The sequence below is a fragment of the Pelecanus crispus genome, chromosome 13, assembly GCF_030463565.1.
Source record: "Pelecanus crispus isolate bPelCri1 chromosome 13, bPelCri1.pri, whole genome shotgun sequence".
Taxonomy (NCBI): Eukaryota; Metazoa; Chordata; class Aves; order Pelecaniformes; family Pelecanidae; genus Pelecanus; species Pelecanus crispus.
The window spans coordinates 7948055-7963276 of record NC_134655.1 but is presented as its reverse complement, the minus strand read 5'-3'; the positions used below and the strand labels follow the sequence as shown (position 1 = coordinate 7963276).

The following is a 15222-nucleotide window of genomic DNA, read 5'->3' as shown; positions in this document are numbered from 1 at the left end:
GTGGTGTACATTACGAGAAACATGTTTTTACACCAGTGACGCTGCCGAGTGCAAGCCATTGCAGCATGTAGAAAAGAGCATGAAAGGAGGTGTCAGATCAGAAATGTGGACTTGAATTTCAATTCAATCTCAGCACCAGAGAAGCCATTTACAAGAGATTAATGTTCTGGAAGGAGGTGAAAAAGATGTTTTCTATCCGGCAGGATACAGGATACTTGGGAGCACATACAAAAGATCTCAAGAAACCAAACTGTAACAATTTCTGTACTGGAAGGTGTCTGCATCAAGTGTACAGTTCACGCCAGCAGTAAGAGAGGGCTGAGGACAGCAAGATCATAGCCAATGCCATCTTGCCCTACCAATTTAGTAAAGGAAGTTTATCGATTTGTTTTGCCAGTGTGGAATTTTTGGTTTGGCTTGTGCCCAGCTAGGGTTTGGCCATCAAATGAGACTTTCTCATTGCAGTGAAACTTGATACACTTGAGAGAGAAATGAAGAAATGGTTAAGGAGGGATAGTAAGAGATCCGTAACATGCAGTTGGTTGTGACCACATGACCTCACCTGACAGATAGGCAGCTGTTTGCCAGGAGGTGCAACAACTCATCCATGCAACTGTTAACCTCGGTAATGAACTGCTGCAACGGGACTGATTGGGAAAGTTCAAAAGTCCAAAGCACAGCAGACCAGCTCACTGAGATCCTGTGATTCAGAAAGCATAAGCACCAACTTCCCTGCAGCTTCTAGGTGCTATCCACAGAGCAGTAAGTCTTTACTACAAGCAACCACCGCAACGGGTCAAGGTCCTTGGCAACATTTCAATTTGTTTTGCTGCAAAACACTCTGCACTGTCACTCACCTTTGGGTGAAAACACAAAAAACACAAGCAGGTTGCTGAAGTGAAGGCAAAGCAACACAAGAGCAATAGCTTCCGCGGTTACATTCTGCAGCCTCCCAGTCACAGACTCCAAAACAATTAAAGGTCTCTGACAGTTTGACAAGACTTGCTGTGAAATGCAGCGTTCCTGCCCTCATCTGTCTCTCTCCATCCCTCAATACCTACAGAAACAGGCTGGGATAGTAACATTTGGTCAGTTTTAACTTCTGTACGTTTGATGAGAATCAACTTCCATAAGCATTTGATGAGTCTTAGCTGGGATGAACAAGGCAGTTTAGATCCCTGAGATGCTGCAGGAGATTTTCTGAACACTGAGGAATACATCCTTATGCCAGCTATTCTTTTCTCAGGTTTTCAGGATTTTTCTGCTGGATTCCAAAGGGAAAAAGGAATTTTTGTAATATTACACTTCAAACTTCAGTCCTGCAGAAGGCAAATTTGGTTCAGGGACAACACAGAATATACAGGCTGGCAAGAGTCCTCACTGTAGCCTACTCAAACGCCGCCGGTGATTGCAAAGCCATTGCTTCTGCCGTGTCCTTGCTGGTGCTGCACGTCTCGGTATGCATCACTGCAACTTCTGGAATCCCTGAGCATGCCTGCTTCTGCTGCAGCAAACGAGATCTGGATTTACAATAGTGGCGCAGGTGCCTGCATGATGAACTGTAAGAGCATGGTAGATTGTCAGCTTCTAAGTCCTATTAGGGCTTTTAAACATCACATGGTGGTTCGATGGCTATGGGTATTGAGGGTGACAGTAGAAGAAGATTCAGAGTTATTGCTGGCAACAAAAGTGATTAGATTTCCTATGCCCACAGCTATATAGTGTATATATAAAAAAATCCTCTGGCACAGAAATCAAAACTAAGGACAGAAAGCTTTCAATACAAGACCTTGGGTTATATCATTCACAACAAATAATTGTTTTCCTATGAAACAATTCCCATCAGATTTTGTGGATAGCAAACCACACTAGTTAAGAAGGGACTGGTTTGCTTTCTGTCACAAAGAACAGTTAACATGTGCCACTTTATTTGTACTTTCTGCCTGAACAGTGAGTATGCAAGCCCTACAGATGAATCCCCCTGCTCTGAAGAAGATACCACATAGTTTCATCAGAATATCTTTGCTATGTCATCAATTTTAATTCCAACCTGTACTTCAATATGCACATAACTATTTTCAAATACAATGAAAACTTGAAGTCAACAGCATCAGTCACCAGCACTTCAGCTTTCAGTAAATCCTTCACAACTTCAGAAAAATCTCTATAAACATTGTGGAAAGTAGATACAGAATGTACAGAGGAGAGTTTTCTATACAAAAGTGCATTTTAGCAATAGAATTAGCAGAGAACCTGGGGAAAAAAAAAAAACTCAATTTAAGCAGTACCATATACTCTATACGCCCGCCACTCCCCTAAAAAAGGTTAAAAAAAAAAAAAAATCACAAAACCCCAATTTCCCCTTGCTTTGGTTATGAACTATATTCAAGGCTTCAACATTACAATTTTTTTTAATTGAAGAATGTATTTGTAATTTGGAAGTGTTTTAAAGTGAGCCAGATGAGAGAGAATGCAAGTATGACTAATCAGAGCTAATAGTCAAAATAGACAAGCTTTGAGTATTACTAGGATTTGCCCTTGGTAGATTAATAAACTATCTTTGCAATCCTTAAATGGAAAATTATGTGTTGTCTTGTCTTTTCTATGACCAAGAACTGCAAGATCAGTAAGCTAAAGAACATTAAACCAATAAATCTAACAACATTCACCATGAAAATCTGGCTTATAAGAATGAACTTCAAGAGCCCCCCAAAACAGTCAGGTTTATTAATATTTATAGACCAATGCATCAACTGATTTCAAAGCTGAAAGAGTGTTAGCAGAAAAGAAATGGCTTCAAGCCATTCAGCATAGATGAACAGTAAATATTGCCATTTTTATGTTTCTATATTGTATATGCACTCTGATGTAAATGCATATGAATAAGTTCAAGCAGGTTGGTTGGCCTGGTTTATTCCCCAGAGAATGATCTTCACAGGTTTCAAACCACAATATGAGAACTAAAAGTTAAGCCCAGGAAAGCCTTGCAAGGACTTTTCTTGCTCCTCTTAGTAAGCACCCCGTACTGAGCATACTATAACCATCTTTTAATCAGTTTCCCAGATAAAGAAAAATAGATAATATCTTAACAGAGACAAAGGATGACATTAGATACACACAAAAATTAGACAGGTTTGTCAGGTTTTGTCTTCCTCATATTTAAAATCATATCAGAAAAGAATGTTCTCTGTTGTTTACAGTCCTATTGCAATCAGACTTTTAGTGCTCCTTCTAAGCCTTTTTAGAGAAAAAGTTACTATGGAAGCAAACCATTAATGTTACAGAGTGTAAATTGATTACATTCATATTACAGTGGGTACAAAGCACCTAGGTACACAGCTTGAGTACCATGGAGCCATACAACTATGAGCTTTTTCCTGTTTGTCTTTATTTTGCTTTTAAGCTTGACATTTTTAATCTATGAATAAAAAGCAGAGATTTGATTCTTTCTTGAAAAAGCACTAATAAAAATGCATGGTTTTAGCAGTCTGCTACTCTTCTTTATCTATCTGAACCCAATAACCTGTAAATAACTTCCTGTAAAACAAAGTGGTACCCGCAATGGCCAACACTCAAATCAGCAAGGTTTAACTAAAATTCTGAGTGTTCGACTAATGCCGCAGGTATCCAATACAAATTCATAGAATCATAGAATCATTTAGGTTGGAAAAGACCTTTAAGATCATCGAGTCCAACCGTAAACCTAACACTGCCAAGTCCACCACTTAACCATGTCCCTAAGCACCATGTCTACACGTCTTTTAAACACCTCCAGGGATGGGGACTCAACCACTTCCCTGGGTGAGCATACAGCATATTGCGGGGAAAGACAAGAATCTGACAAAAACACCTCCCCCCTCCATGAAATGAGCGTGTCATTAGCTCTAAGAAGCATGTGAAAAGAAAAGGGAAAAAAACCTGAAACATGTGGAAGTATGTGAGAACTCTTGAATCCCACAGCTACTTCAAGCCTGATTCTCTATGATACCAAGTACTTGGCAAAGACAACATTCAGGTAAGCAAGATGTTATTCTGCATTCTTAGCAGAACATTCAGAATTTTGTATTCTTAGATTATAAGCACCCTGGGACTACAAGACTACAGAGCTATAAATTATTACCATGGGACCCCTGGAAATCCACTCTCTTCTATTGTTTTAACCGTCAAGATGGAAATACTATCCTTCCTCATTTCATGATCTCTGGAAGCTAGCAGACAGGTGATCAAAAAGAACTGTACCTCATCAAAATGAGGGGGTCTTCTCTCAACAAAGCCTGAGGGATTTTAAACCCTGAAGAGCTGCTGAAACAGAATAAAGTGGCGCACTTTCATGCTCCACCACGCTGGGATATTGCACCTTTCTTACAATTCATTTCAGAGTCTCAATTCTCTACAGTATTAAGCGTGCATTTTTCTTCAGGAAAAAAAAAAATCACATTTCAAAGTCACTGCAGAAAATAAAGGTTGTACTGAACTGTGACAGTGAAATGTTTCATGATGAATTCATCCATTACAGCCATGGTAAGTTGTAAGAGTTCAACAACTGCACCCTGAAATTAGCTGAACTGACAGCAATTCAATTTTTTCTTCCATCCAAGATATTTAAAAGAAGCTCCAGATTTAAGTCAATCTAAATTCTCAGTAACTTGTATACTGTTAAGAAGGTTTTGGTACTGTTTCTACAGGAGGAAGGGAGGCATCAACCAGCAGTGCAAGCAAATACTGACAGGTAACAATCACTTCTGGTTAGTGGCCAAATAACTGGCCATATGGGATAGTTAACACTCGAGTTTAAAATGACGTTACATAGTTTTTAATCAGTCAATGGCCAAGTCCGGGTACCTGTTGTCTAGCAGCAGTAAGAGTAACTAAGTTCATACATACTAGTTTGACTACGGACCTCATTTATTTCTTATCGAAGCCCTTTCAGAGGCCATTGTTCAGATATTTTACTGGTCAGTTTATTTTGAGGCTACAAGGAATGCCACTTCTGAAAGAAAAATACTTCAGCTGCCAGGGCTAATAAGTCCATGCAGGACATGCAAAATGAATGTGAGTAGTCCTATATAAAGTTGATCATGCAATTCTGCAGGATTGGGCTACATCCTGCAATTACAGGCACCTATGGCCACACTAAACTGCCAAACTCCTTACTTCACAAGAGCAAAATGAAAGTAATGAAGCATCAAGATAATAAAAATTACCTCCTAAACTCAGAACTAGAAAATAGTTTTATAATCTTTTAAGTTTCACATTGAAGTTTAGAAGTGTCATTTTTATCTCAGCTGTGGGGGGAAGGAGTTCTGTAACAAGTAGTTCCAAGATAAAGACAAAAGTCACCTTACAGATTGTCAGAATTAGGAAACAGGATAGAACTACTTTTACCTCCCTACCTGAAAGCCACAATTTTACCTCATTTTCTTAGCAAGAGAAATTTCAAAAGCAGACAACAAAAGGAGAATTCTGAAACATGTAATGATGTAACAACCCACACAGAAGACACATCCTCAGCTAAACATACAATTAAAAAGCACAGCTGCATTAATTAAGTTCTCTTGCCAACAACATGAATCTATTTAGATATGCTTCTGGGGAAAAAAGCCACCAAAGTTGCGTGCCACTTGTTTGCACTTCTGTTTCCAATGGCATTTTTAACTATTGTAAGTAGTGTCCTAGTCAACTTAATTGCAGATTAGTGTACTTTCAATGCATAAAGATGTTTTTATTTGAATCTTTTCATAACAATACTAGGGATGTACTGGTCAACCATTAGTAACAATCATACTATAAGATATTGAGCAGGAAAATAACTTTCTGGAGACTAAGCTTGCAAGTTGTTGTTTTGATTTCTAATCGCTTCCTAAAGAACACATTGTTAGGCATTATTTGTGTTACAGATTCCCTGCATTAGAAGTCCTGCTTCTTGCTTTCTGTGTAGTTTAAGTTAAATCGCAACTTCTAGAACAGGATTTATCACAGTACTTTGATTTTGTGTGATCCAAGAGCAAGACTGAAGAATGCCCTATAGAACTAAAGATTTTTTGCTCATGCTAAACAGTCTTCCTAATAATGGGAAAGGAAGACAGAACAAGCCAAGTGTAATATTAACTCTAAGTTGGAAAAAAACCCAAAAAAGCTGAAGCACAGTAATGCATGCTTAGTGTCATCCAAAAGCACCCCTAGACTTATGTCTTGCAAGTAAGTTAGCCTGTTGGCCAAGTTCAAATTTCCTTAAAATTGTATCTATTCAGCAGCTTTTCAGAAGTCAGTTAAGTTTCTGAAGTCTGTGTTGCAAAATTAGTCTCAAAAAGCTGAAGTTACTCAATACTTAGACCTTCTTACCAAAATTAGACTTGAGAAAAGATCTGGTTTATACTGTTAACACTAATCAAAATTTGGTCAAGAAATATATGTAAACAATAAGGATAATACATTTAAGGCTTAGAAAGAACACTGATAATTCACCCCTGTCACATTAAAACATCCACATCTCCTTCATGGTCCTCCTCAGTCACTTTTAAAGAGAGAACTTCTTCATTAAGAAATAATCCACTCAGTCTTTCCTTACGAGCCTGTCTTTGCTCTTTCAGCTGTCTCTTGCGTAAGGCCTTTTGCTGTAGTTTCCGTTGCTTGGAACGTTTCTGTCAAAGTACAGAAAAGAAAAAAAAAAGATTTTGTTCTGTAGATTAGAAGCCATCTTTAAAGCTGGCAAACATAAGTTAACCTCTAAAATAACATCTGCTCTGAAAAATACCTAAAATGAATTCTCAGAGGTGGTGCAAACATCGATCCAAAATTGTACTTAATACTAAAATAGCAAGACCATTTACCACATCTGAGTTATGAGGCACAACATCACCTTGTGATGTTGCACAGCTGAGTCTTTGATCAGAAGAATCTTCGTTGCAGGGGAAATGTTACAGTCTTACAATAATAACCTGAGATGTTGAAGAGCAAGCAGGAACTGCTCCTCTCCTCCACACTTGAAATTGAAATTATGGAGACGGGACAGGTGCCACAGTGCTACTTTAACTGAAACATGCTTCAGTAGGTCACTCCTCACCAAGTAACCTCATGAGACACGTTGGAAGAATAAACTGAAGAAGATTCAAAAAGCCTGATGAAACTTCTAGTTGGGAAAAAGAATAAACCCACAACAAAGACGGTCTCTACTATCCAGAAATTATGCCTAGATTAGGTTGATCAATCTTGAATAACTTCCTTTGGTAAAACTGTGTGTTCATTCAAAGAATTAAGTTAGATGCCTAAGGCCTTATTCAACCCCACTCACCTTAACCTAAAGTATTGAGAAGATCTACTACATAGAAACATCAGGCTTTCACTTAAAAGACAAGTCATGGGAAGAGAATCATAGAATGCTTTGGGTTGGAAGGGACCTTTAGAGCCCATCCAGCCCAACCCCTCTGCAGTGAGCAGGGACAGCTTTAACCAGACCAGGTTGCTCAGAGCCCCATCCAACCTGACCTGGAATGTTTCCAGGGATGGGGCCTCCACTACCTCTCTGGGCAACCTGTGCCAGTGCCTCACCACCCTCATTGTAAAAAATTTCTTCCTTATATCCAGTCTAAATCTATTCTTCTTTAGTTTAAATCCATTATTCCTTGTCCTGTCACAACAGGCCTTGCTAAAAAGACTGTCCCCATCCTTCCTATAGGCCCCCTTTAAGTACTGAAAGGCCACAATAAGGTCTCCCCGCAGCCTTCTCTTCTCCAGGCTGAACAACCCCAGCTCTCTCAGCCTGTCCCCGTAGAAGAGGGGCTCCAGCCCTCGGATCATTTTTGTGGCCCTCCTCTGGACCTGCTCCAACAGGTCCATGTCCTTCTTGTGCTGAGGGCACAAGTTTAAATTCCTTATGGTCACGTCGGAGGAAACAGTCAGCACTGGTTTAGCTACATAACTTCAGCAGATCCTCAAGTTACTAACCATGCTGCTTCAGTACAAATATCCCAGTTAAGATCACATAAGCACCCTTAACAAGTTAGACAGCTTAATACACCTGTACATAATTAGAGACTTTACTTTTGAATCCCGGATTCTTTCTGCAGCACTTGTGGACAAATTACTATCACTGTGCGCTCGACTCATGTTGGCACTCGAGTTTGACGTGGAGTTAGCAACACTAGAACCACTGCTGCTTGCTGAGCTGACCATGCTGGCACTGCTGCTGCTGGCACTGGCGCCGCTCACACCACTGGTACTTGCACAACTGTAGCTACTCCTCTTCCAGCTTTCCCTTGCAGACCGTTGACGAGGTCCGTGTTCCTTGATATAGTTTCTCACCTTTAGAACAGAGGAAGCAGAATTACTAAAGCCTGATAAATATTGTAGTGAGATACTCCTTTTCATGGAAAAACCACAATTTGCCTATTAATAATGACCAAGTTATTGGATCAGTTCAGTTCGTCTTTTAAAACATTTTGCTGTGGCTGCTTAAATCCAAAGCCATCTGGCAGTCATCAAGAGAACTTAACTTAGTTCTAAGTTAATATTAACTTCATTATGGAAGGAAGAAAACTAAGTAACAAGTTTTGGGGTTTTTCCCCCCCCTCTCCTGCCCCCCAAGTTTTGTACTACGTAACGATAAGTTATTATAACACCAAACAGGAATATCAGTCAAGTTCAACCGAACTAAGTTGTTTACCTCATGTATCAAACCCCTTTATTTTGCTAGGTATACTCAAACAAAAGTGGCTGTAAGAAAGCAGTACTTTCCTACTTGAAGATGATACTTATAAAATGTTTGAAATATGAAATAGGCCAAGCCCATAAGAGCAGTGAATGTTTTACATTTTCAATCTTTACTTTCATCATAATCACAAATACAGAGTAACACTGAGGAGTCCAGCTTATTTGGATACTGCATCTTTTCCCAACAACACATCACAACAGAACAAAGACTAAGACGACAGTAGCATCTATCTACCAATCAGATACCCTTCTTTGTTATAATTTGCATTTTGTAACATCTTTAAAACGCATTTTTCTATATCCCTTTTCTATATCCCCTTTTACATGAAATTTATGGTCTTTCCCAATGAATTCCAATCCTTCGGAGTTTTAAATGCTAGTTTATATTCATGAGCAAATGAAAATCCTCAACCAGTTGATGGTCATGAAGTGGAATGCGCTTTGTCATAAGCAGTACTGGGCCCACAGCATAACTCATTACACACACGCCAGCTTAGGCTTAACACATATTGAGAATATATACCCACAGTCTTTCCTATAAAGGTTTAATACATACGATTTTGAACTCTATTTTCCCTCATTGACAAGGCTGTGCTCTAGTGTGTCTCCCTATATCTAATGATTATGTATAAAAATTGATCACAACTCCGTAAGAGATTTTGCAAGATATTATCAGATGCTGAAACACCAAAGTCAAATGCTTAACTCACCTGTTTCAGTTTTTCATCTGTGAGACAGTTCAATTCAATAATGAATTCACTATCTGTAGGTGAGATCTGAGCAGTAGGATCAATAATTTTAATAATATCAAGTTGCTCTCGAAGGCCCATCTCTGTACTGACTTTGCGACTCAAATATTCAATATATTCCACCTAGGACCCAAAGAAAAGCAGGTCATTTTAAAGTATTATTGATTCTAAGTGAGTGACAGAAAAAAGGAAGGACCAACACAATAAAATGTGCTCAAATATCACATTTCCTACGATTCTAGCCTCATTGAGTATCCTCAAAACTCAGGGTGAAAACCTGAGTACATGTTAAACTGCCTACTACAGATGCAAAAGACAGGAAGAGTTACTTTCAAGAATCAAGTAGTACTGCATAGGTCTACTTTTACACCTACAGCAATCAGTATGTCTTTTAAGATGTGGCACTAATTGAAAGTTCTTCTGTGTATTACAGTTCTCACATAGGAAAAAAGTCAATTTCACCTGTTCATCATTTGTCATTGCACTCCACGGAAGTTCATCAAGATTCCTATGCTTGTTTTTCTTTTTTGGAAGCAGACAAGGAGAGCTCGGAATACTAGGTATAACATCAGAAAGTACATCACTCCCACTTGTAATGTCGCTGCCAGGCAACTTGTAATAGGCAAGAGAAAGAACAAAGCCTTAGAATACAGTAGGCAGATTTAAAGTCATTCTAACACTATTAACAATTCAAAACATATCATCAAATTAGCAAAGCATCGCTTATCTATGTACTCTAACAACTTCTTAGTAATTACTCATAACCCTGCGGTACTCCTTTGAATCTTCCAACAAACAGCAAGGGCAGCAAACTCAGTTCACACTATCCTCTACTTATCAATCCTCTTTTTAAAAAATTGCTGTAAGAAAACAGCAGAATGATGTGGCATTTCAACTATTTCCCTTCTCTATCAATGTAAATTGTGCATTACAATCCAAACCTAAACCTCCCATTTTAAAGCATAAGTCTAGTTTAAGGAAGATCATTTCAAAGTAGGTTTGTAATTTATACCACACCCCATAATTACACAAGACAATTCAATTAAAATCACTGTCATTTTCCTGGAAGCAACTGCAGAACTTTAGCCGGCTTCATTTATACAACTGACATGTAATTTCTGAATGTACTTCCAGTTAAAGTGTGACAGTTGGATTACTCATGATCAGATTCTGCCAGATAACAACATGAAGAGCTACAAAAAAGTCTTTCAAAATTCTACAAGTCTAATCAAGTATGTCTCTTAAGAAATACTTTTTTAAAAACCAAAGAATAATAAAAAAAAAGCCAGTTACTAATCAAAGGTACTGTCAGCTAACTAAGACATGGAAAATTGCTTCTTTTCAAAACAATCGCTGAGTTTATGAGGCAATTAAAATTTCACAACTCAGTGAAGCTCTGAATCTTTGGGATACAATCTGAGTTGTTCCTCCAGGCTGCACTTGTAACTTCTGCGATACAATGTACACAGAGACTAGCAGTTAGACTAAAACAGTAAGAAATTCAGAGCTAATCTCTGTCCATGTTATCTTAAGTTCATTTGCATCAGCTGGAACAGGATCTGCGCTTTCTTGAAACCACTGTTTTCAGTCCTTATACTGCACTTGGAAGACTCTGTACATGCTTTGACTAAGCTTTATGACAAAATTTAAAAGTATTCCTCAGTATATTCTGAAGCACCATGTTTCCTATTTCAAAGTTATATATATACATTCACAGTTGATTTAAATCTAATATATAAAAAGATTTGCATATCATAATTGAAAAACTGCTGAACAAAGAAGACTACCACAAACTAGAGATATCTGACCAGTACTGGATCCAATACGGACTAGGAAAAAGGAGGACATGATTTGCCTTCACACTTTTCCCATCCCGATGAGATAAAGTGAGCTCTGTACTCTTACTGGCGCAGAAGAAAAAAAGATGGAAATAGGCTATGGCAGGAGCTTCTACACTTTACCTAGCTCCATTCCAAAGGAAGATTTAATAAGACCAAATCACTGGAAGCAGACATCTATAACCAGATTTCATTAGCAAGGCAGATCCTCAGTACAAAGGATCTAAGCTCATGGCTACAAGACACATGTTGGTCACCAAACTACCATAACATGGTAAGCGTCCCTCTTTGAAGAGCTGACCTCCAGTCTCTTCTGCAGATTAAGAACGCTGGAATAAAACGGAACAAAACATTTTCTTTACTGCTGAAGATTCAGGTATCTGCTCTTAAGTTCATTAGTTACCAAGAAACAAATGCTGAGGACTTTTCAATTAAAGCAAAACCCAGCACTTAATCGTCTATGCAAAATTTTACATTTACAGTGGAACTAGTTTACCTGCCATTCGAACTCACTGTCTGACCAATCCCAGTACGTGCTGATAGAAGAGGAGACATCACTGCAGACACTACCCTCAGGGAACAAATCAAAAGAGGTGAACTCCTGGTCATCCAACAGAGAGTAACAGTCATCTTGATCACCAACTGAAACCGATGAGAACAGCTCCTCACTGCACTCTGAGCTGGCTACACTGGTTCCACAAGACGTCAAGTTCCACCTGCAAAACAGGACAAAACAAATAAAAAGCAGCAAACATATTGGCCCACGTGTCCTGAAAAATGCTTAGTTCTTTCAAGCCTCATAAAACTACCTCCACTTTGCCTGTCAGTAACATTATACATTGATTTTACTGAAAGAAGTTATAATTATGTAAACTGAAGTGTTCTATTTTAAAATATTTTTAAAGGTCCATAAACAACACCAAAGGGAATTCAAACTTAAAAATGGCAAAGCAAAAATCCATATGCAGTTAGTATAATTACACCTTTATTTTAATATATTAACACTTTCCACCCCAGAGCCATGGTTCCTATAGTGTGTAAATTATCTTTTTTTTTTTTTTGGTTGGTTAGTTAGTTGGTTTTTCAAATACACTGAACTAAAAATACAATTTCCCATATGTTGGAATACTTAAACTTCCATGTAAATTGAGATAAGCAAAATTAAGAAGTAAATCAATTGACTTCAGGACAAATAGGAGTCAAAAAAAAAATTCTAGGTTGATAATCCCACACCAGGTGGGGATAAGGCTTAATAAGGAAACACATTATGGATATACCCAAGGCTCCATTATTCACTACCTTCAACTCTGAATGCCAAAAATACTGGACATGCTGTTGGAATGAGACAGTGCAAAACAAGAAAATGACCTGTGTGAAAATGCTACCATTGCAAAACTAAACACTTTTGTCCCTCATCATTTAATTTAAAAAGCTACTTAATGCTGTTGCTAAAGGAAAGCAATTGAGGACTCAAACTTCACAGAACAGGTTTTTTACTCTAATGAGAGTAAGCCAGAATTTAACAAGCTCATGAAATCAGTCTCCATATCTGGATTTATTTTACATATTGGTGAAAAGTAGGTTGAGACAACTATGAGTCAGCACAGCACTGCAATATGGCCAAGACAATTTGAAAAGGGCTTCTAAAATTCACCACACAAACCCATGCTATCATCTCCTGTTCCATCAGCCTGTCCATCATCCACTTCAGCCTGGCTAACTACAAAAATGTTCCGCTATCCAACTGCAAAAGCTGAGCAATGCCATCGCCCAGAAAGGCGATCATCATTATTATTTAATCACCGTCATTATTTGATCACCATCATTATTTAAGCTGCATAGCAGGTTGGCTAAACATTTGTGATTAACTGACTCCCACATCTATTTGGCCAGCAGTGATTTTATCCAATGTCAAAGACATTTCAAAAACTTTTCTTTTAGCAGATCCAAGAGATCTTGCCCTCCCTCCCTTTCTGCATCCCTTATACACATGTGATGTTTTACTGGTACAGACTTTTGTGGGCAGGGCAATCAATCTGCATAGCATAGAATACGAGCATGGTGACACAGCACACTTTTGAACATTACTACAGTTTCAGTATTCAGAAAATATTGATGAAAGGAAAGATAGTGTGGACAAAGCTCCCAGACCCATCAAAACACAGGATGAGGTAGGGGGGCTCCACCACCACCAAACTACGCACAGGTACTCCAGGTATGCAGTATCATTGCAGGTACAGGCAGTCAGCCCTCACCTTCTCATACCTAGCGGGGCCTGCTGTACTTGCTGGGATGAACTGGATTAACAAGAAGTGGGAACTACATTAAAATTACTCATAACTTTAAAAAATAGAAAGCCTTATGTGAACACCATGGATTGAGCTGTGCATCTGCAATGGCTTAATCAGTGCAGGACAGGGCATGTCCTTGCCCAGAGAAGTGAAATACCCACTCAAGATGCCTGGGTTACAAACCTGGGTTTGTAAGATGAGCAAGCCTGAATAACACACTCGGGAAGTGAAAAGCAATACCAAGAGAAATGTACAAAATTAATTAAATGCAAATTTGGTGAATATCACACATTTATCTTCGAGATATGCTACGAATATGTCTTACTGTTCACGTCACAATTGGGTCATACGATATAAGAACTAGATCATTAAAGTGTATCGTATTTGATAAAGGCTCTTCATGCTGAATCATTTAAGAATCTATAATTAAGACCTTGCCCTTGTGAATGACACTTTCAAAGTGTAACTTTCACGATTTCAGGCAAATTCAATTGAAAGATTACCTGGTTATTCACTCTTCATTATAGTGTAGTAGAAACACTAATAACCACCAAAAGTATCTTGTGACTCTGGAATAGGAACTAAAGCTAACCCGCACATATGTTCAAGACTGAAATCTCACAAATTGTTCTCAAAACAAGCTATTGCTATAGTCAAGTTTAATACTATGTATAAATAGTAGCACAATTAGGTTCTTAGGTAAGCAGGACTGTTTGGTTTTGATTTTATAAGCACAACTGGAATTTCTTTGTAGAGCTGCATTTGCATTTTTAGAACAGACCTTTTCTACAAATTACAGGCGGAATAATTTGCCCTTAATTAGTAGCATGGGATGGAAAGGTTTCTGCAAGAATCGGTGCAGTCAGCAAGCCTCATGACTCATTCTGAACTTCTACAGGTTTGCTCGGTGTCCACGCCAGGCCTCCTTTTAATTATTATAAACACACCACTCTCCAGTTGCCCATCCTACAGCGCTCAAAACTGCACTTTAAGAAATTCGGAAAGGAATAAACACATCTTAAAAAACGGCCAAGCTCACGCTGATTAAGGACCGTAAGGTTATTAGCCAAAACCAGCCTAAGCTCCCACACGGCCCTGCCGAAGGGACGCACAGCCCAGGCGGGGGGGTGCGAGCGGAGCCGCCGCCGGAGCGCTGCCGGACCCCGGCTCGCCCCAGGCAGGCAGCGGGCTGGGAGGCCCGGCCCCCCCGCGCGGGGAGCTGCGACCCCGCCGCCCGCCGCCGCTCAGGGGCGGCCCCACGGCTCCCGGCCAGGGGCGGCAGCCGCCGCCCGCCCCGGCCCCCCCCGCATCCCCGAGCCGCCTCGGGCGGGCGCCGGGCAGCGGGCGGGGAAGCCCGCGGAGGCGCGGGCGGACCTGTTGGAGTGGAAGCGGTGCAGCGGGTCGGTGCGGTGGCAGGACGAGAGCTGGCAGCCGAAGTCGCTGACGTCCAGGCAGCCCTCCTCGCTCAGGCTCAAGCTGCCGCCCCGCGGCGGGTGCTGGTGCGAGAGCAGCGGGCACGGCTCCTCGGGGGCCAGGAACTTCTCGTACGGCTCCTCGGTCATGGCGATGGCGGCGGCGGGGCGGAGGGGAGCGCCTCAGGCACGCGGCGGCCGAGCCGCAGCCGCCGCCATCAGC

The 15222-nt window shown here is 40.0% G+C and overlaps 1 protein-coding gene across 1 annotated transcript; it reads right to left on the bottom strand.

Annotated features, from left to right (window-relative positions):
• Positions 1-2124: 2124 nt before the first annotated feature.
• On the bottom strand, positions 2125-15164 carry FAM199X (family with sequence similarity 199, X-linked). Its single transcript, XM_075720844.1, has 6 exons — positions 14962-15164; positions 11793-12012; positions 9921-10070; positions 9420-9581; positions 8041-8301; positions 2125-6641 (listed from the first exon to the last, which is right to left on the bottom strand). Exons 1-6 carry the CDS (start codon positions 15147-15149, stop codon positions 6471-6473), a joined length of 1152 nt encoding a protein of 383 aa, XP_075576959.1. The 5' UTR covers positions 15150-15164; the 3' UTR covers positions 2125-6470.
• Positions 15165-15222: the final 58 nt, after the last annotated feature.

Coding starts and splice junctions, on each gene's coding strand:
- FAM199X (XM_075720844.1), bottom strand. CDS start 15,149: ATGACCGAGGAGCCGTACGAGAAGTTCCTGGCCCCCGAGGAGCCGTGC. Junction 12,013..14,961: donor CACCGCTTCCACTCCAACAG/GTCCGCCCGCGC, acceptor CCTGTTTTGCAG/GTGGAACTTGACGTCTTGTG. Junction 8,302..9,419: donor CAGATGAAAAACTGAAACAG/GTGAGTTAAGCA, acceptor TCTGTTCTAAAG/GTGAGAAACTATATCAAGGA.